The 23208-nt window shown below is 36.5% G+C and overlaps 1 protein-coding gene across 1 annotated transcript in view; it reads right to left on the minus strand.

The window, feature by feature from the left end:
• Positions 1 to 510: 510 nt before the first annotated feature.
• Positions 511 to 23208, minus strand: part of GPC5 (glypican 5) — a 1510050-nt gene continuing 1487352 nt past the window's right edge. The window contains exon 8 of the mRNA XM_043477854.1: positions 511 to 1462. Coding sequence (XP_043333789.1) covers positions 1305 to 1462 — 158 coding nt within the window. The 3' untranslated portion in view covers positions 511 to 1304. The remainder of the gene's footprint in view (positions 1463 to 23208) is intronic.

Here is a 23208-nt window from a genome sequence, read left to right on the forward strand (position 1 = left end):
AGTTTCCTTATTTGGACAGATTGATTTCATCCCACAAATGCTTGTTGTTGATTGAGTTCCCATCAGTTCTTTTTCAGAGGTCATTTGAAATCTTTTTGATTTTTAAAAAATTTTATAAGTTCAGCACTTCTCTTTTGTATTCTGTCACTTTGTATTAATTATATTTTCTGGCTATTGACTGGATATGATACTTCCTAATAAATGCTGACTTATCTCTTTCTCCTTAAGTACAGTGATTAGCACAGTGTCTGCTGAGGCATCTTATCTCAACTGGGAAGTCAGGGACTGTGGATTAGTGGCTCTGCTAATGTGAAAATACGAAAAGAGCTAAAACAGCGCATGCCATATTTTCTATATTAGTTCATCTTTAGATATCCATAGGAACTTTGGAAATATATAGACAATTGTTCAATACCAAGTTTTAAAAAACAGCAAATTTTTGAAATAGCGTTTTGAAAATGGATGAATATATCATTTTTTCTAGGAGAAAATGATCAATATTCTTTAAAATTTTCCACCAAATAATTAACAGCTTTATTAGAGATATTCCTAGAGCAGGCATGTGCTTTGCAACATAGATAAATCCATTAGGAGGCAGAGAGATAGGAGGGAACAGAGTCACAATACCAAGGATGCATTTTGTATATAATGGGATACAAATCAGATGCTATCAAAATACTCAGCTTTACGTTTGTCAGTGGCTTAGTTACAGTGGATAAAAATTATCAAGCATCTTCAATGAAATTATGTGAAATGCTCCTTGCAATCTACTCTATAATTTATAGGCTTTCAGTCATTTCTTTCTGTAGCTTATAAAAATGGAAGAATATCTTGAAAATGCATGCATACTACTTGCCATTGTTTGTTTCTGATTCAGTTAATGAAATTCTGATTCCAGTATCTTAAGAAAAGCTATGTATTATTTTCATCATCCTGCAAATACACCTTCAATTGAAAACATTTTTTACTTTTAAAAAGGAAGAAGTTGGAATTGAGAATAATAAAATTACAATCTCATTCAAAGTCACTTCCGTGCTCTTCACATTTGCAGGTTTAACATGTTAGCATTTAAGAACATTTAAATTAGATTCATATTTTAGATTCAAAGAGACATGTTTTCAAATGGTCTATCATGTAAACGTTGATTTTTAGGTACTTTGTCAACATGCCAACTTGGCTTCCAAGAAGTTAGTACCTTCTCATAAATATAATTGTTACGTTTGAAAAGATACCTTATTCCACTCAGAGCAAAAGAAGGGAGAAATCAAGACTCCACTAAGACGTGTGTCAGGGCAGAAGAGCTGTTACCAAAGCCCCGGAAATAACATCACTACACCCATCAGAGTCAGTGACATAGTTTCAGTTGCGGCCGTACATCCTGCTCCGGTTGTGTCTAAAGTACTACCACCGTCTGTTTGATGGATTTGCTTCACGTCACTGAGGTTCATCTCCTCTGGCATCCCTGTAGAGGCAAATAAGAAAATCACGGAATGATGGATATACCACCTCACCATGATCCTTCTAGAACGACTCTCTATCCAAATTGTGGACATGATTGTTTTTAATTTTTTTGTGTAGCATTCCCTGTGTGTTTCACCTAACTCTAAAAGATGAATATGACACATATTTCTGCATTTCTTAAATTGGAACGTATAAGACCTTGAGTGGGAGTGCTCAGAAACTTTAGGAGAACAAAGTAAACAGCACTTTCTAGCTTTTTGAAAGCATTTGGAATATTTCTCTAATGTTATCGAAGTAAAGAAATTTAATTAAAATGTCCTGAGGTATAGTATCAGTGCGTGGCCCAGAGACGTAACAATGGTAGGAACTGTTGTGAAATCTTTTCTTATGAAAATAAAGCCATGTAAGGAGAGATAATTAAATTGGACATTTTTAAAAAGTAGAATTTATACAGATTGTACTTTGTATTAGGCTAAACTATGCACAGATCCTTATTGAAATATATCAAAGAATAATAACAAATATTAAAAGATACCCTTTATACACACGCAGAGCTATGGGGATAGGGGTATAGACATATGTCAGTAGAACAAAGAATTTAGTAGTAGGATGGACTGGGGATTGAAGTTAGGGATGAAGTGTTTGATTAAAGAAAAAAAATGTTGTGCAACATTATAGACCAAAATCTAGTCAAATCCTGGTTATTACTTCTGTGTGCTGTAAAACCCAACAAACTGAGGGAGGAGGCCGTCTCCCCAGTTATTGGGGATGAAATAATTATTTCATCCTTTAAGATTGTTTTCTTAAAGAAGTTTACCTTTCTATGATACACCTAAGAAATTCCTGGTTTATCAGTTATTATCTGGTGTCACCCATGTGCTGAGACTGTGAGACGGTCTGGATTATCTCATGGTGTGCCACTATCAGTCACAGTTAACAGGTTTAAATTCAGTGTTACTAGGGCCGCAAATATTGACATCGTAATTACAGTGAGACTGAAAAAAAAAAGCTTCATATAAGGAAAAGTCAATATTTATGTAATTAGGTCAATACATATATATATAATTCAGAAAGTAAGCTCCACTGCGTTCAGGGATGAGAGCATTAAAACGAAGCTCAGCTCTACTGATCTGACATATTGATTTTACAGTCTGAGCGCTTGTGTTATTATTCATTGTTTGGGTACTTGTTTTGCCCTTCTGTGTCATTAAGCAAGATGAATAAACTAGCAATTCCTTTTTTTTTTTTTAATAGAGACTGGAGTGGAGTGTGCATATTTTAGTCATGGGTTTATACTCCTTGTTATGTTAGAATATAACAAGGCGCTGTGTGGACTCTAGGCAATTAAAATTTTTTCCAAGATAACTACATAAATTTGAGCTTTAAGGGGTTTACTTTTCTTTTTTAAAGCACTGTGAGGAGGTGCCTGGATTGGATTCATGAAAAACTTTTTTTTTAATGCCTTCTGGAGTCAGTATTTTCCTCATTCATTCATGAGCCAGGCACTGGTCTGGGCTTGAGGGTACTGTGGTGAGTACAAATATGAAAATAGAAAGATGTTAAATCTTATGTCTGCGAGTCAGGCAATACGAGGAGGGATTATCTCATCTTCAGTCAGATGCCATTTTATCATTGGAGGTAGAGGTATTACCAATAAATGCGATCGTTCTAAGGATGATGGTCCCTTGAGATAAGAATTATATAGAAAGAATGAAAGATCTCTTGAAGAGCCTGGCAGTCAGGGCTGCAGTTTCAGGTCAAATCACAACCTGGCCTGAACTTCTGTTAAGAAATCTTTGGCCAAAAGGCCAAACCCACAATGATTTGATGTAGTGATTGTTTTCTTAAAGGAACTTAATTTACTAAGCTTATTATACTAAAGCTCAGCCAAAAATCCATAAAAGAAAAATCAGTTTGATGATTTCTCACATTAATAAATTAAACAAAAATGAAGTAATTTAAAATAAACTTTTCTATGCCTAATGGCAACACACAAAGATGACAATAAATTCCTATTTCTTCCCTTGCTGGCTTGCAGTCTGGTAGAGGTAGACAGACAGCCATGCTATTACAAAAAACAAATGTAATGCGAAAACTCGGGCACTTGCCTGATGGTTGGTGCTATGAAGTAATATTATCTCATACAAGATGAAGTGTCAGTTAACCTACTGTCCAATTGACAAAGGCAGGACAGAGAGCTGATGACAACCAGTTTGGCAAGGATATAGCCCTTTATTAAGGAAGACTGCCAAAATATAGCAAAAGTGTTTAAAATGTACACTTACCTAGACACCTAAATTCTGCTTTAGTGGAAAAATTCCATGGGAATAATTTTTAAAATATGCTCATATTTATTCACAAAATGTTAATTTGTGCATTGATAGTGAAAAGTCATAAGCCATTAAGTGTCCATTAGTAGGGTACTAAGTTAAGAAAATTGTACATTTACTTATTTTAAAATATTCAAAAAGTAGATATCAGTACAGAAGAATGTTTTGATATTATTTTATACACATACTTGCATGGTCTTTAAGGATCTTTGAACTCAGTCTATGGCTGCCTTTCTTTGAGAATAGGGAATCTATTATTGATTTCTGTATTCACTGAATAGCATTTAGTAATAAGTAGGTGAATGAATAAGTTGATAACTTTAATCCAGGACAGAAAACTGCAAAATCATAAAAATGTTTCTCCACTTCTAACATTATGTAAGTTTAATGTGTACAATATGTTGATTTGATGTATTTTATAAAATGATTGTCACCGTAGTGTTAATGTCTCCAGCATGCCACATAACTACCTTTTTTTTTTTTTTTTTTGGTGGTGAGAACATTTAATTTCTACTCACTTAGCCCTTTCAAGTATATAATTCAGTGTTAATCACTGTAGTCACTGTGCTTAACATTAGATACCCAGAACTTATTTATCTTATGCCTGAAAGTTTGTACCCTTGACCAACATCTTATTTACCCTACATCCCAGTTCTTGGCAGCCATCAATCTACCCTGCTTCTGTGAGTTTGCTTTTTTTTTTTAAGTTATAGATACAAGCAATGTAGCAGAGTATTCATCTTTCTCTGTCTGACCTATTTCACTTAGGATAATGCCCTCAAACTTCATCTAAGTCATAGCAAATGGCAGGATTTTCTTTTTTCATGGCTGAGTAACATTCCGTTGTTTTTATATACAATACATCTTTATCCATTCATCTATTGACAGTTAGGCTGTTTTTGTATCTTGGTTATTGTGATTAATGCTGCAGTGAACATGGGAGTGCAGATATCTCTTTGAGATCCTGTTTTCATTTCCTTTGGGTATATATCCAGAGATGGAATTGCTGGATCATATGGTAATTCTATACTTTAATTTTTTGGGAACCTCCATGCTGTTTTCCATAGTGATTGGACCAATTTATATTCCCACCAAGAGTGCACAAAGATCCCCTTTTCTCCACATCCTTGCCAACACTTATCATTTGTCTTTTTGATAATCAGTTCAGCTTAGTCGCCCAGTGATGTCTTGACTCTTTGCAACCCCATGGACTGCAGCATGCCAGGCTTCCCTGTCCATCATCAGCTCCTGGAACATGCTCAAACTAACGTCCACTGAGTCGGTGATGCCATCCAACCATCTCATTCTCTGTTGTCCCCTTCTCGTCCTGCCTTCAATCTTCCCCAGCACAGGGACTTTCCCAAGGAGGCAGTTCTTCGCATCAGGTGGCCAAAGTATTGGCACTTCACCTTCAGCATCAGTCCTTCCAATGAATATTCAGGACTGATTTCCTTTAGGATGGACTGGTTGGATCTCCTTGAAGTCTAAGGGGAGTCTCAAGAGTCTTCTCCAAAACCATAGTTCAAAAGCATCAATTCTCTGGCACTCAGCTTTCTTTATAGTCCAACTCTCATATCCATACGTAACTACTGGAAAAACCATAGCTTTGATTAGACCGGCTTTTGTCAGCAAAGTAATGCCTCTGCTTTTTAATATGCTGTCCACGTTGGTCATAGCTTTTCTTCCAAGGAGTAAGCGTCTTTTAATTTCATGGCTGCAGTCACCATCCTCAGTGATTTAGGAGCCCAAGAAATAAAGTGTCACTGTTTTCATTGTCTCCCCATCTATTTGCCATGAAGTGCTAGGACCAGATGCCATGATCTTAGTTTTCTGAATGTTGAGATTTAAGCCAACTTTTTCACTCTCCTCTTTCTCTTTCATCAAGAGGATCTTTAGTTTCTCTTCACTTTCTGCCATAAGGGTGGTGTCATCTGCATATCTGAAGTTATTGATATTTCTCCAGCAATCTTGATTCCAGCTTGTGCTCCATCCAGCCTGGCATTTCACATGATGTACTCTGCATAGAAGTTAAAAAAGCAGGGTGACAATATACAACAGCCTTGATGTACTCCTTTCCGATTTGGAACCAGTCCATTGTTTCATGTACAGTTCTAACTGTTGCTTCTTGACCTGCATACAGATTTCTCAAGAGGCAGGTCAGGTGGTCTGATATTCCCCTCTCTTGAAGAATTTTCCACAGTTTTTTGTGATCCACATAGTCAAAGGCTTTGGCCTAGTTGATAAAGTAGAAGTAGATATTTTTCTGGAACTCTCTCGCTTTTTCGATGATCCACTGGATGTTGGCAATTTGATCTCTGGTTCCTCTGCCTTTTCTAAATCCAGCTTGAACATCTGGAAGTTCTCAGTTCATATACTGTTTTTGATAATAGCCATTCTAACCGCTGTGAGGCACTATCACATTGTGGGTTTGATTTGAATTTTCCTGATAATTAGTGCTGTTGAGCATCTTTTCATTTATCTGTTCACATTTGTATGACTTCTTTGGAAAAACATTTACTTCCTTAAGTTCAATCTCTTTTAATATAAAGACATAAAATTACATCACAGCAACACAGAGTATAGAATAAAATATTAGAATTAGATGCAAACTTGGAATTTTACATCTGAGAGAAAAGTAGGGAATGTAATAGCAAAGATTCAGGGTGAGAATATTAACTCAGCAAGTACTTGCTACATAAAGTTGCTATGGATCTTGTAACATTCAATAAAAACTATTACCCTTGGTCATTACTTGATAGAGTTGACTGGTCATACTAAAATCAGCCGTATGTATATTGACTGGACATTTGGGTGCCTAACAAATCTGATATGGTTTATGTAACAGTTTACCATTTTTTAAATGATTAATCCATTCTTATCTCTTAGGAAATATAATTGACAGACTCACCCAGACTATTGAGTCACTTTAATCTAGGGTGTATCCTAAAAAAATACTGTTATTTTCCAGTTTTCCTTGGGGGCTTCCATGTAATCCATAATAAGAGCAGAGTGACTGTATGGTTGAAGAGATAAGGTCTGTGATAATCATGAACACCCTTATGGAATGTCATCTCTGTGATCTTCTATTTGATATTCAGAGTCTGACTAATAAATGGCATTGTTATTCTGTTCTCTGTGAGAAAAGGTGTGAAATTTATTTATAGTTCTTTTGGTTGATGCTTTATAACCAAGAGTAGTCTTCCCTTTTGACAAATTACATGAGAATAATGAAATAATTTTAATTGTTAGTAAGTTAAACAGTGAGTTAAAACATTAATGGGAGATTATGACTGTAAACCAAAGTTTACTTTAATTATGATGTATTGAGATATTTGAGTTCTGGGTAATATCAGGGATTATTATCACTTGTTACTGCATCAAATGGATTATTGGTTGCTCTCCAACAATTAATAGTAAATAGCTTTTATTTTTCAGGATAGAGTTTTTAGCAGAGAAAATACTGTTTGGATTTTTTTTTTTTTTTCAGTTTCTAATGTTATTTTTTATTCCATAATGACCATCCAGGTCTTTTTCCTCACTATGTGGTATAGATTTCTGAAGACATTAGAAAGGAGACATACATCTCATATGAAAAATGCTTCCCTGGTGGCTCAGACGGTAAAGCATCTGTCTACAATGTGGGAGACCTGGATTCGATCCCTGGGTGGGGAAGATTCCCTGGAGAAGGAAATGGCAACCCACTCCATTACTCTTGCCTAGAAAATCACATGGACGGAGGAGCCTGGTGTCCATGGGGTTGCATAGTCGGACACACATTTCTTTTCTTTAATTAGTTTAAACAGTTTTATATTATTATTGTGAGTTTTTTAAGACAAGTATTGTGAAACTTCTAGAAATAATTTTTAAATAGAAATTTTAAAATGCCATTTTTGTGCAATTGATAATAAAGACTAAATATTGTGTGTGCTAAGTAACTTCAGTCACATTTGACTCTTTGCAACCCTATGGACTGTAGCCCTCCAGTCTCCTCTGTCCATGAGATTCTCCAGGGAAGAATACTGGAGTGGGTGGCCATGCCCTCCTCCAGGGGACCTTCCCACCCAAGGATTGAATCTATGTCTCTTGTATCTCCTGTATTAGCAGGGGGTTCTTTATAAAGTTTATTAAATATACTAGTCCTTATTTATATACTACATACTTAGTTGTAAGAATTTACAAGTATTGGAACAATTAAAATTAGTGATTCTGTAAATTATGTGTGAAGAGTATAAGACTGGTCAGATATTGCTAGTTAGTAAAGTCACAAAAGATTTGTATATCCTAAAGCCAAGAAATTAAAAGACACTTACTCCTTGGAAGGAAAGTTATGATTAACCTAGATAGCATATTAAAAAGCAGAGACATTACTTTGCCAACAAAGGTCTGTCTGGTCAAGGCTATGGTTTTTCCAGTGGTCATGCATGGGTATGAGAGTTGGACTGTGAGGAAAGCTGAGTGCTGAAGAATTGATGCTTTTGAACTGTGGTGTTGGAGAAGACTCTTGAGAGTCCCTTGGACTGCAAGGAGATCCAACCAGTCCATCCTAAAGGAGATCAGTCCTGGGTGTTCATTGGAAGGACTGATGTTGAAGCTGAAACTCCAATACTTTGGCCACCTCATGAGAAGAGCTGACTCATTGGAAAAGACCCTGATGCTGGGAGGGATTGGGGGCAGGAGCACAAGGGGACGACAGAAGATGAGATGGCTGGATGGCATCACCGACTCGATGGGCATGAGTTTGAGTGAACTCCGGGAGTTTGTGATGGACAGGGAGGCCTGGCGTGTTGCGATTCATGGGGTCACAAAGAGTCGGACACGACTGAGCGACTGAACTGAACTGAACTTAGTGATAATATGGAGTTAAACACTGTTAAAAATTAAGATATACTAAAGATATACCTGGACACATAGTAGTAATATTCAATGTACCAAAAATAGAAAAATTTTAAAGCACTCAAGAGGAAGGGCAGATTGCTTTTAACAGAACAAAATATTATATTAATTTTCAAGAGCAATAATAGAAGCTAAAATAAAAATTCTAACTGTGAAAGAATGTAGAATTCTATACAAAGTTATACAGTATGGAGAAAATAAAGGCATAAATAAATGTATTTTAACACTCCCCAAATGATTCTAAAGTATTATTATAAATGTATGTAAAAATAAACAGCAGAGATGGAGTGGGATGAAAGTTATTAATATAATAGTGTTCAAAGTAATTGGCAAATATCTAGCTAGGTTACTGTATATAAGCATGTTGGTTAAGAAAACAATAACAAAATGATTAATTTAGATATAATTTTAAAAGATATAATTAAAATATTTGCAAACAATTGTTAAAACATTCTAAAGTATTTGTATGTTCTGGAAAGAAGTGAGAAATAATTACTTTTAGGTTTTGTCAAGAAAAATGTATACTTTAATGAATGTTAAAATTTCAAGCCCAAGAACTTAAAAACTTCATGTGGAACATATATATTCCTAATCCATTAAAGCAAAGGGGGTTAATAAAATCCAGGAGAAGTCAGGAACGAATAAACACACAAACAAATATGCCCAAAGCGCAAAATCAGATGTTAAAGCCATATGCAAATAATTTAGTAATCTCTAAATGAAATGAACTGCATCAAATTAGAAAACAGACACTCAGTTTGGATTTCAAAAGAAATTTAGCAGCATAATAAAATGATACATAAAGGGTGAGAGTAAAAGCTTGGAAAAACACACTGCAAGTAAATAATAACCAAAAGAAAGGTGATGTCATTATATTAATAAAAGACAAAATGAGTTTTGAACATTAAAAAGGGGTAAAGAAAGTCTTCACATAATAACAAAAGAAATAATTCAACATACAGATATAACAATTCTGTGCCTAAGAGCATATTTTCAAAATAAATCAATATTAATAAAGGAAAAGAATTGGATAAAATAACAAAGCAAAATGGACACATAAACATTCAGTGGGAAATTTTAATCCTGCTATCTCATTACCTGAAAGCTCAAGCAAATGAAAATTAGTGAGGATATGGATGACTTGGCCATCCACATCTTTGGGCCAAGAAAAGAACTCCACTGACTTCCAGTCATTATTCTAGTAATAATCCTAGAATCTCTTTGTACCCCCATTCCTTCACATGGAAAGAGAACAGATTGTCCTGATTACTAAGTTGGGATGAAGAGCAAAAATGTTAAACTTTAAACTTTCTCATCCTCTTTTGAATTGAGAAATGTGAGGATGCATATTATCCTGCTCTTCACCATGAATTGAAACTAACTCTGCAGGGAGGACCCATGATTTTCTAGCTATGCTTCTGACCTGACAGTAATTCTTGGATGAAATAATAGGTATCATATGTCAGGACATTCTCTAGTCCAGTTTTTAACAGTAAAATAGCAGATATTTTTATTTTTATGTGTCTGATGTGCAGTACTTATATTTCAATTGGTTCTAACCTTAGGAATATAACTTATTACACCAGACCCAAATACAAACTTTCACCAGTGGTCTAATAAATGAATAAATACAGCTAGCTAGCAAGATTAGATAGCCTAAGGTAGTTAATGACTAGTGGATATACTGTGTAAATATTGTTTTAAAGTATACCTAAGCCATTAACAAAAGGGATCACATAGCAGGGCACAAAGCAAATAATAACAAGGAATTTTAAACAAAAAATATGAATTTTTTGGTAACACAATAAAATTAAACGTCAATACTGAAGGAAAACCATGATCCCTACAGCAAACCTTATCTAAGGACATAAAACAAGACCTAAATAAAGAGATGTATCAAGCTCACAGATGAGAAAATTTGTTTATATTGTGTCTCTTTCACTATATTCTGAAATTTTATCATGATGTCCTTTGGTGTGGGTCTATTGGGTATTGGATCCACTGTGCTGGGCAGTCAGTGAAGCCTACAAACTCATGTCCATCTTGGGAAATTATTTATTGATGACTTCCTGTTTACATTATTCTCAATGTCTGGGTGTCCCATTATTTAAGTGTTGGATTTCTGGGAAGTATCCTCTGGTTTTCTCTTCTAGTTTCTATCATTTTACTCTAGTTTCTAGGGGATTTCTTAAACTTAAGTGTTTTTTTTTCCCCTTGAGGTTTTCATTCTTGTATTCAGAGTTTAGATTTACTAAACTTGATATTTTTCCTCTATATATCCCCTTTGTTTTTGTTTGAGACTTCTGACTTTATTAAGATACTAATTACAGTATTTTTTCAAAGTACTGTAGTCTTTAATACAAACGTGGTTTTTTTTTTTTTTCTGCTTGTGGATATATAGGGGGCTCCATGCAACCCCTTAGATAAGTATAATCCCTGATTCATGGTTGTTTAACAGGTCTAAGTGAAAATTTGGTTAGAACTCTGGGTGTGTGGATAGGGCTCAGTAATTAGTAGACAAATATGATCTTGTTTCCACGTCGGTTGAGGAAACTGCCTATGACTTCCTTGAGGAAGTTGGATAGGGTAATTAAGGCTGAAAAATCAAATGCCTCCTAAGTATTGGCAGCAGTGTCTGATGCCAGTCCAGGTAGCCCTATGCATTGTAACTAAGTACCTCACATCCCTATCGACACATCCATGCATGGTCAATAGAACCAAGGGAGATGAGGGGAGAAACAAACTGACAATTAAAAGCATTCATCTGGAAGGAGTACTTAACATTTCTGCTTACTAAGTTTATTGGCCAAAGCTAGTCACCTGACTCTAACCTCAAGGGACAGGGATGTGTAGTCCTACTATATGCATAAAGGGGGTGAAGACACATAAATATTGTAGACCAGAAGTCTGTCAGGTCCCCTTTAACTGTCTTTGTTTCTTCTTAAGCTAGATCTTCTTGGCAGAGACTTTTTGATATCTTGCCTAGGAGTAATTCCTTGCCTGCAGGAATTCTGGGAGCCAGGTGAGAGCAGGCTTGGGGGAGAGTATAGGTCTCAACATTCATTATTTAAATATATGTGTATATATGTGTGTATAAATTTTCCAGTTATCTTTTTTTGGAGAATAATACTCCTGCCTTCAGCTGTGCGCAGTCCAGAGACTCTTTCTAGATTATGCTTCCTGTAGCATACTGACATATGGGAGAGATGGACTGATCAATCGGGAGTGGAGAAAGAAATCATTGAATGGTACAGTTATTGACTAGTCCTTCTTTTGTTACGTGAGTTCCCTCTTACAGAGGTGACAGATGATGCCTATTCCTGTATTTTTTGAAGATGCTGTTGAACAAATTTGGTTCGTTCTCTGCTTTCGTCAACGTTGCTTGTGAATTGCCTTCCCTGGGCTTCCTACATATTCATTACTCATCCATTAGCTTTATTGTTTCCAAATGTTGTAATCATCACCTCTTCTATTTCCTTGGCTCTCAGTAAATTTTGTATTTTTGTTAAAAGTAATTCTTACACTGTATCTTAGTGGGGTGGCAGGAGGGAGTAAAATTAAATGTGTTTCATCAGTCTATCATCTTGAAGGCAACTTGCTCAATATTTCCAGCATCTGGTCACTGAAACTAGTTTTTTTAACTTGAGAAAATTTTAAAGCGTGAGAAACTTAAAAAAATTTTTTTTTAATTTTATGTTGGAGTATAGTTGATTTATGATGTTGTATTAATTTCAGGTGTATAGCAAAGTGATTCAATTAAACATGTACACATGACAATTCTTTTTCATATTCTTTCCCATATAGATTATTACAGAATATTGAGTAGAGTTTTCTGTGCCATATAGAAGGTCCTTGTTGCTTATCTATTTTATATATAGTAGTGTATATATGTCAAACCCAAACTCCTGATTTATTCTGTCCTCTGTTCCCCTTTGGTAACCATAGGTTCATTTTCTGTCTGTGACTGCAGCTCCATCTGGACTCTCTGGATAAGCCTAGGTCTCTTTTGTCCATTTACACTGGTGTAGTTCAGGTGGTTCTGGTGATCAGTGTTCCTGCTTTTATGGTGATTATTTTCATTAAAACTACTGAGCATTGTTCCATTTTAGCCAGGAAACTTACCAGTAAAGCCTGGCTGTTCACTCCCCACTGATAAAAAAAATAGTGCAAAACAACCTGCTGCCTTATGGAAGAATGATTGAATGCATGTTGGAAGACTGGAAGGCAGGTTCTTTTGCCTTTGCATTGCCTAATCCATGGTACATTTGCTGTATAATTTTGTAAAGCTTGTTATATGTAGCAGGAGAAGGCCTATCTAGCTACAGAGCTCTGGGAATAATTGGAAAATTGAGGCCTACCACAATTTGGGCCCTTTAAATATTCTCTTTTATTCGAACTTTTTGTTAGACCCATAATGCATATCTTTAAGATATTAGGTTGGGCCTTGATTAAATAGATGACATTTTCACTTACTGCTGCTGCTGCTGCTGCTGCTAAGTCGCTTCAGTCGTGTCCGACTCTGTGCGACCCCATAGACGGCAGCCCATCAGGCTCCACCGTCCCTGGGATTCTCCAGGCAAGAACACTGGAGTGGGTTGCCATTTCCTTCTCCAATGCATGAAAGTGAAAAGTGAAAGTGAAGTCACTCAGTCGTGTCCGACTCTTAGCGACCCCATGGACTGCAGCCTACCAGGCTCCTCCGTCCATTGGATTTTCCAGGCGAGAGTACTGGAGTGGGTTGCCATTGCCTTCTCTGTTTCACTTATTTACTAGTATTTGCTAAAAATTAGTTGCATCAAATAAAATGTGAACACTGAGAAGGAGATAGTTTTTCTCCCAATGAAATGTGAAAATTAACTTCAGACAAAATTTGCCTGTTTTACTTCAGTAACTGAAAAATATTAAGTAGCTAATGTTTAGAGCCTAAAATATTGTTAGAATATCTGAGAATGTTGTGCACGAGAGATTGTAAAGCTTATTACGTTTATTAAATGGGAATGAATTATCTTGACTTGGATATCTGAGTCATCATGTGCATTATTATAAATTAATATATTTAACTTAGTATTTCAAACTTTAAATATTTTGCATGTTATTTTTTAAGAAGAAATTCTATTGGCCCAAGGGATAGCTCAACAAAATTATAGGGAACTAGCCAGTGCTATCATCTCTGATAAAAATATAAATGTTATTCATGAAAATAGCCAGAAAACACAGCACTTGTGAGGACAAGTATTTAGGTTGTTGAGCGGGGGTGTCTCTCTGTTTGCCCTTGTGGTGTTCTCAATTGGAGGTTGGTATTCAGATGGGACCATGTATGATTTTAAAGTGTATTATTTGCTCTACTTTGGGTTGACAAGACATTATGAAAATAACAGGTCCGTGTGTAAAGAGGGAAGACTCTCATATTGAAAGCAGGTGAATTATGCGGGTGCTGAAAATTACAGGATCACCTTCTCTGACCCCTTATGGAAATTCACCTGTTCTTGCATTATATCTCCTGGAATAAATAAATAATCCATACTCATTCTCTCTCAAACACATAATTCATTGGTGCCCCAGTATGTAATTCTATGTGATATATTCTAATAAATGGTACAGTTTTCCAAATACTGTAAGTTTTTTGGCATAAACCTGTCTGACAGCAGTCATGTGAAATCTTTCTGTCCTTGTCTCCATCTGTTGTGCAGTTGTTCACACTGCTGTGTTTTTTACTGCTGTCTTTTCTTGTCATCAACAGTCAGCTTAAGACTGCTTAAATATGTATTTTTTATAACTTATATTTGGGTTTATAGATTGATCTCATTCACTTAATTTTAAGCCCCTCAAAGTCATGATTATGGCTTTTTTTTCTGAGTTTTTTATGGGCTTGTAAGTAGCTATACACAGTACCCTACATTTTGCAGAAACAATTTTTGAATATACGACTTACTGAAAATGTTTGATATGTAAATAAGCACTTAACGCTTTTTAATTTATTTAAATTGGAGCTACCCAGACTTCCAGAATTCATGCTAGAAAGCAATGGAGTATAGTAGACAGGAGCTGAGGTCAAGCCCCAGAAACCTGAGAAAATTCATATAGTCATTGAGATTCAGTTTCTTCATCTGTAATATTTACATGATAATAATGCCTTCTCCCAGGATAGATGTGAAAATTAAATGAAATCATAAATATGAAAAAGCACTTTGTGATTTTTTTTGTGTCGACAAAAACATGGTTATTATTTGAAGATTAGAGGCTAAGGCAGGCAAAGTGAGTTGAATGGCAGAGTTTCCTTGGAAAATAGATGATAGAACCATAAATAGGATGCCAGTCTCCTGATGCCCAGTCAGGACATGGCAAGGGGACTCGCCACCTGGGAGCAGATTACCTGCACTGTTCAAAAAGATATACTGATGCTATACAATGTAAATAGGAACCCAATAAGTTAGAATCATCTCTACTATCAAAGGATTGTCATTATAAAGATAATTCAGCTGCTTATATTCATATATATGTAGTTATTATAAGTACTTAAATTTCAGTGTTTAACCAGGATGATTCTTCGGTTTATGTGTAGTATGAGCCCCTATATAGTTGGCACTTGATAAACATTATTTTGAACAAATAAATTTATATGAAACTGTGGCCTCAGTAAATGTTAGCCAAACACAAAAAACCAACCTTTGCCACCACTGGCATAAAGAATCCCCTGTGCTCTCCATCTTCACTGTCCTAAAAAGTCCTCTGCACTTTCCATCTCTCCTCTCCACACTGCTGGTAACCATGGGTCTTTTTAATTGCCTCCATGGTTTTGCCTGGTCCAGAATGTCATACCTGGTATCACACAAAATGTAGCACTTTTAGATTAGTTTCTTTGTCTTAGTAATACCCATGTACAATTGCTCCATGTCTTTCCGTGGCTTGATAGCTCATTTCTTTTTTGCACCAAGTAATCCACTACCGGCATGCATCACAGTTCATTTATCCATTCATCCCTTGAAGGACATCTTGGTTGCTTCCAAGATCTGGCGATCATGAATTAAGCTGCTGCTAACATCCTTGTGTAGGTTTACGTGCAGGGATAAATTTTGAACTCTTTTTGATAAATACCAGGAGTGTCATTATTGGATCTTGTGGTAAGAGTATGTTTTCTCAATGGTAAGCGTATGTTTAATTTTATAACAAACTTGTCTTCCAAAGTAGCTATACCATTCTGCATTGCCACCAGTGATATGAGAGTTCGATTTTTTTCACCACCTCACCAATATTTGGTGTTGTCAGTGTTCCAGATTTGGGTATTTCTAATTTTGGGGGGCTCCAAAATCACTGCAGATGGTGACTGCAGCCATAAAATTAAAAGACGCTTACTCCTTGGAAGGAAAGTTATGACCAACCTAGATAGCATATAAAAAGCAGAGACATTACTTTGCCAACAAAGGTCTGTCTGGTCAAGGCTATGGTTTTTCCAGTGGTCATGTATGGATGTGAGAGTTGGACTGTGAAGAAAGCTGAGCGCCGAAAAATTGATGCTTTTGAACCATGGTGTTGGAGAAGACTCTTGCGAGTCCCTTGGACTGCAAGGAGATCCAACCAGTCCATCCTAAAGGAGATCAGTCCTGGGTGTTCATTGGAAGGACTGATGCTGAAGCTGAAACTCCAATACTTTGGCCACTTGATGCGAAGAGTTGACTTATTGGAAAAGACCCTGATGCTGGGAGGGATTGGGGGTAGGAGGAGAAGTGGACAACAGAGGATGAGATGGCTGGATGGCATCACTGACTCGATGGACATGGTTTTGAGTAAACTCCAGGAGTTGGTGATGGACAGGGAGGCCTGGCATGCTGTGATTCATGGGGTCGCAAAGAGTCAGACACAACTGAGCGACTGAACTAACTAACTAATAGATGTATGGGGGTATGCCACGGTTGTTTTAACTTGAATTTTCTTGATAATGTGATGTGGAACATCTTTTCGTATGATCAGATGCTCTTTGTATATCTTCTTTGAGATGTCTGTTAAGATCTTTGGCCTATTTTTTATTCAGGTTGTTTGTTTTCTTATTGTGGAGTTTTAAGTGTTCTTTGTATATTTCGGATAGCAATCCTTTACCAGATGTGTCTTTCAAAATATTTTCTCCCAGTCTATGGCTTGTCTTTTCATTCTCTTGATACTGTCTTTTGTATCACAAGAGTTTTTATGTATTCTTTAAATCACAATGCTATATATTAGAGTTCCAGAACTTATTCATCTTTTAATTGCAATGGAAGTTTTAAATATTCATGAAGTCCAGCTTGTAACTTATTTCTTTCACAGGTACTGTGTCTCTAGTGTTTTATAGAAAAAAGTTATTTTCCCAAGAATTTTAGTACACTGTTTCTCTGTAGATTTTCCATGGAACCTGTTTTCTCACCTTTTAGGCATGTGTAGGACCTTTGTGCAAAGAGAATCTATTGCCTCAAGAATATTCTGATGTAGAAAAGGAAACTGGGTCTTTAGATGATAGGTGTTATTTTGAGTAAGGGTCAGTTTCAACACAGAATGAGGTGGGAAAAAATAATTTCCAAGTGAAAATCCAGAGAGAATATATCCATGGAGGTGAGGATGTAGGATATTGCATAGCAAAACATGAGTAAATGGGAACCAGAGGGAAATGATACTCCCTGTAAGTAGGCTTACAATATCTCCCTACTTCTGCATATTGGACAAAATATGAGTGTATACTTCTAATGCCAACAATGAATATATCATGAGTAAGAGTGGTGACAATGAAAGTATTAAAAATAGACTTTTTTTCCTATCCAGATAGAAAGCTGGATGTAACTTATATGTACCAACTCAAAAATTTTGTACACTTCTGTTTTCTAAATTTTTGGGGGTATGTGAAGTGAAATTTCAGCAGCTTGTGCAGATACAGCTTCGGGAAGTTTTTTAAGTGTTAGTTGAACCATATTTATTGAATGAAACTGTTACAGCCACATGGTGTAATTTACGCACATGATGAAGGTCTCTCATAACATTCTCATGGATATTAGCTAGTTTGTGGAATACTAAAGCTGGGACACAATCTGATAAGATCTGGGATGCTGCCATTCTAGACTCATCTCATTGTGCAGTGCACAGAGAAGCGTAGTGAGTGCTGAGTAAGACCTCAAAAATCGTTTCCACAATAAGATTCAGTTAAGGAAAAAAATGAATCCCATATTCAACATTAAACTTCTCCCTTAAACAATATCTGTACTTTATTATTGTCTTGAGACAGCGGTTATCTTTCTATGTAACACAGTTTCTCAATCTTGTTTATGTAATTTATGGCCAATTTTAAAGGAAAAAACGTTTTTTCACAGCCCCAGTTTAGAAAGCTGATTTTAACCACAGTGTTCGTTAAATACGTATAATGATGCAATTAGATGCAAACTTTTAATTTATGATGTAAAGCTAAAATGAACTTGTAAATTAAAGTCTGTGATTGAATTAACACTAAAATTATCACTCAATTAATGCGATGCATGGCAGTCCTCCCAACTCTAAACCCCCAAAATATTGTGAACACAGATAGTTGGTATGATGGTTAATTTTAGGTATTGACTTGACAGGACCACAGGGTGTCCACATATTGTGTCAAACATTATTTTAGGTGTTTCTGTATGGTTGTTTTTTGGATGAAATCAACATTCAAATGGGTAGGCTGGGTAAAGCAAATTGCCCTCTGTAGTGTGTGTGGGCCTCATTCAATCAGTTGAAAACCTGGCTAGAATAAAACTTCAGACCCTTCATCAAGTAAGAATTCTTCCTGCCTGATGGATATTAAACTGGGGCTTTGCTTTTTTATACTTTTAGATTTGCATGGAAACATTGGCTTTTACCAGTTCTCGAGCTTACCAGCCTTTGGACTGGACCTTGCAGATTTTGGAAGGTACTGACCTCTCTGTGTGAGTCAATTTTTATAATATGGAATAAATCATCATAATGTATATATAACATATATACATCCTATTGGTTATGTTTTTTCTGAAGAACCCAAATAATAGAGATTTTGGTACCAAGAGTGATTCTGGAGGAATAGGGTTTTGATGAGTGTTCTGACTTGGTTCTGAGATTTCTAGATTGATTCACTAATCTGATTAGACTTAAACATGCTGATGATTCCATTTCCATTGGTAAAGAGGACATTGCTGGTCCTTGTTATGATCTGGCAATAGAGACACACAAAATATTTCCACTGGATACTTTCTTTTAATTACCTACTTACAAGAAGCAAAGATATGGTTAACTGTGTATTTGACACTTTTGAATATAGTGTCAAACTAGTGGATATAAGGGGATTGATTGTCTGGTTGCTCCTAGTGTTGATGGACAAAGTAGGGAAAAAAAGATGAGTTCAAGTGCTGTTTAAATGACTTGAAAACTTCTACCTGCACCCTGAAGGATTCTTTCAATTTCTATAGATGCAGGGTTGAGTTCATTGAAAATTAAACCTAAAATCTCATCCTGTCACTGGCTGAGCAAACTAAACTTTTGGCTTTGAAGGGTGTCAATTGTTAAAGTGATGGCATTGATTGGAAAGGAATGGGATCCTGAAAGTTGGAATGGGGGTATGTGGGAAGACCGTGATGAATCTGAGGACATTGGGCTCCTAAATCCTAACTGGTTGTCTTTGCCAGTAGAAGCAGTTTCCCCATTCTCAGTGGAAGTGGCTTCTCTACCCACTTTCGAGGGAAATAACCCTGCATTGCCTGAGAGAAATACAGTGGCCTCCCCTGAGGCAGTTGACATTGAGACAATGTAATTCTCTGCAGGATCCTCCTCCAAATACTTTATTTTTTACTTCTTGACTTAAACTGGATTCAAGTTCTATCAGGCCCTGAACAAGAAACAAACTGTAGCTCATGAGGAGGTGCCCTATATTCCAAAAGAACTATTTGAGTTTTCTAACTTATATGGCAGAAAGCTGCAAGGGAACATGTGTGAATATAAGATGTGGGTGAATGGTGGAAGGAACATAAAGTTGGATCTGGCTGAACTTATTGATAGGAGCTTACTAAGCAGACATTCTGCATGAAATGTTTCAGCTTGTGGAGTGTGAGAGGAATTTAATAATGTATTTGGTTGGTTAGCTGAAATATAATCCACAAGGTGAACAACAATGAATGGGTTAGAGATATCATATGGGATTTGGTTTAATGCACAGCAACAGGTTCAAAGGTTCAGGGGGATTAGAGTGTTAGAGTGGATTTGTCATTTAAGACTTAGTCATCCACCCTGGGTGCATCCAGAAGAAGCAATTTTCGCCACAACTATGAGAAATAAATTTATGTGGGGAGCTCCAGCATCCTGAAAAGATCTATGATTATTCTTCTGTGTACACCCATCTTTTCAGTGAAAACTGAGGTTGCTGAATCAGGAACCCTAACTGGGAGGGGAGTAATTGGACTTTGAGGTGGAAGGGGCCAAGCAGTGGTACTCAACCACCAAGGGCAGGGTGGGTATGGTTACCTTATTTTCAAAGGACTTATTTTCAGCAGTCAGAACATTGTAGTCCTGTGGTCTAGTTTATTATGATGCTCTTAGAAGTGAAATAAATAGGAAACCTACTAAATTCTTGTGTGATACACACACACACACACACACACACACACACATATATATGTATACACATACACACATATAAGCACAGAAATTATTGGTCAAGTGAACAAATCTGAATCATAAAAACAGAGGTATGCCTCCTCAATCAATTCCTAGACTTGGACCAGTTTTTAGATCCAGAACCCTTTGAATGAAGGGGAAGCCAGGTCTCCTTAGGGAAAGATCTTGATATTCAATACAATGCCCCCAATTTTGACTTTTAGTCTTTCTCCCAACTTTCACCAAAGGGACCTATGGCTTTTTACGAGGGTAAGTGTGTATTAAGGAAAAGAAAATCAGATCTCTTAGGTATTACTGACATCAATTCTTAATTGACACTGATTCCAGGAGACTCAAAATGTCAGTGTGGTCTACCAGTCAGAGTAGGAACTTATGGAGGTCAGATGACCCATGGAGTTTTGGCTTGGATCCATCTCACAAGAAACACAGTGGGCCCCTGAACCCAGCCTGGGATTATTTCTGCAGTTTTAGAATGTATAATTGGAATAGAAATATTCAGTAGTTGGTAAGATCCCCACACTAGGTCCTTGACCTAAGCTGTGAGGACTGTAGTGGTGCAAGTCCAAGTTTGAAGCCTCTAGAACTGCCTCTATGAAGGACAATGTGAAATAAAAGCGCTACTGAATTCCTGGAGGGATTGCAGAGGTTGGTGCACTATCAAGGACTTGGAAATATACAGGGCTGATGATTTCTACAACATCCTATTCAACTCACCTATTTGGCCAGTGTGGAAGACAGATGGATCCTGGAGAATGACAGTGGGTTACTGTAAGCTTAGTCAAGTGGTGAGTTCAATTGCATCTGCTGTGCTTGGTTCGATTTTATTACTTGAGCCAATTAACACATCTCTAGGTACCTGGTAGGCAGCTAATGATCTGGCAAGTGCGTTTTTCTCTAGCTCTGTCATAAGGACTACCACAAGCAGTTTTCTTTCAGCTGGCACGGTGAGCAGTGATGCCTTCACTGTGTATCAGGGGTGTATCAACTGTCTAACCCTGTGTCATGATTTTTGTCCTAGAGAAAGACCTTGATCATCTCTCTTCCTCAGGGTATTATGTTGGTTCATGACATTGATGACCTTCATGCTGATGGCACTTAGTAAGAAGCAGCAACTTTTCTAGACTTAATGGTAAGATGTTTACATGCCAGAGAGTCAGAAATAAATACTAAAAAGATTCAGAGGCCTTCTGCCTCAGTGAGATTTCTAGCGCTTCAGTGATGTGGACTGTGTCAAATTACCCCCTTTAAGGGGAAGGATATAGGTGGCAATAGTAGAAGTTCTGATTTGGGCATACTCATTCTTCTGTGTGTCACATGATGATTTTTCTCTGTGCATTTATATGATATATTCATTTTTACTGTGGACTCTGATGACAGTTTGGCCTTCACTTGAGAAGATCAGACCGTTTTATTTTTAATCACTCTGTTCCTTTCTCAGTCATTCAATGTGGGCAAGTAAGTAGTGTTAATTGTTTTTCAGTATGATTCTAAACACAAACATGGATATTGACACTGATCCCTAATATTTAGTTTTTAAGCTGTTTCTTGGTAATTCAGAATGAACATGGTTGTTGACATAAACTGGCATGAAATATTTACTCAAAAAATCAACTTTACAGTGGATCACAATTGATTAATTACCCACGGATAGTGCAGTGTTCTGAATTTTTCCATTTGAGAAATACTAAAGTGGAGTGGTTAAAATTTTTAAAAATAGAGTCAGACCAACCCCAACTTAAATCCTAGTGTTTTTTTTTTTTTTTTAAAATTAGCTATGTGTACTTGAGAAATGAGACAGTGAATATATAGCATTTAACACAGTGACCGGGACCTGGTGACCAATAAATGCCAATGGTTATTATTAATAAATAATGAACAAGTCCAACCTTATGACTTTGGTGGTATTTTTCTAATCCAGTGACTTTCTCTGCCAACCTACTACTCTGGGAGATCTGTTCTATATGTAATATCATTCGATCATTAACGTGAAAAAACTTCTGTGTTCAAAACAGCAAGAGACAAGGGACTCTAGGAAATTGTGTGTACATTCAGCCTGTTGTTTTCAGACTTCAGCACATATTACAGTTATCCAGAGCATACAGCTTCAAACATTCAGCTCCTGTCATCAGAGATCTTAATCTGACTGGCCTGAAGTGAGGTCCTTATATTCAGTATTTTTAAAATGTAGGTAGCTGGGTCATATGGCAGTTCTATTTCCAGTTTTTTAAGAAATCTCCACACTGTTTTCCATAGCGGCTGTACTAGTTTGCATTCCCACCAACAGTGTAAGAGGGTTCCCTTTTCTCCACACCCTCTCCAGCATTTATTGCTTGTAGACTTTTGGATAGCAGCCATCCTGACTGTAATGGCACCTCATTGTGTCCGTGGCTGATTCATGTCAATGTATGACAAAAACCACTACAATATTGTAAAGTAATTAGCCTCCAACTAATAAAAATAAATGGAAAAAAAAAAAAGTAAAATGTAGATAGGCTTGGGAGGGCACCATGATTTAGTTCTTTTTCCTTCTCTTCTTATTTTTTAAGTATTAGTCATATTTAGAATTTTAAAGAATATACATATATACGTCCAATATATACTTGAACATACCTGTTCAGAAATGTTAAAGTTTTTCTGTAGAGCCTTTAGTAATTATGCAGTTGCAGAATGATGGAGTATCTTAGGCAAATTATATATGGTAGGCCTGTCAGAGCTAAGTGTTGGGCTCCTTTCCAGAGATGTCCTTTGGCAAGTAGGCACCAATGTTGCTAATAAGAATGTCCAGCAATTGCCAACTAAGTTCTCATCCCCAAACTTTAATGCGCAAACAAAATAAAATAAAATGATTTTGTTGTAACTCCCAATAGTTTCAAAATACATCTAGAACGTGATT

Source organism: Cervus canadensis, chromosome 9, assembly GCF_019320065.1.
Source record: "Cervus canadensis isolate Bull #8, Minnesota chromosome 9, ASM1932006v1, whole genome shotgun sequence".
NCBI classification, from domain to species: Eukaryota; Metazoa; Chordata; class Mammalia; order Artiodactyla; family Cervidae; genus Cervus; species Cervus canadensis.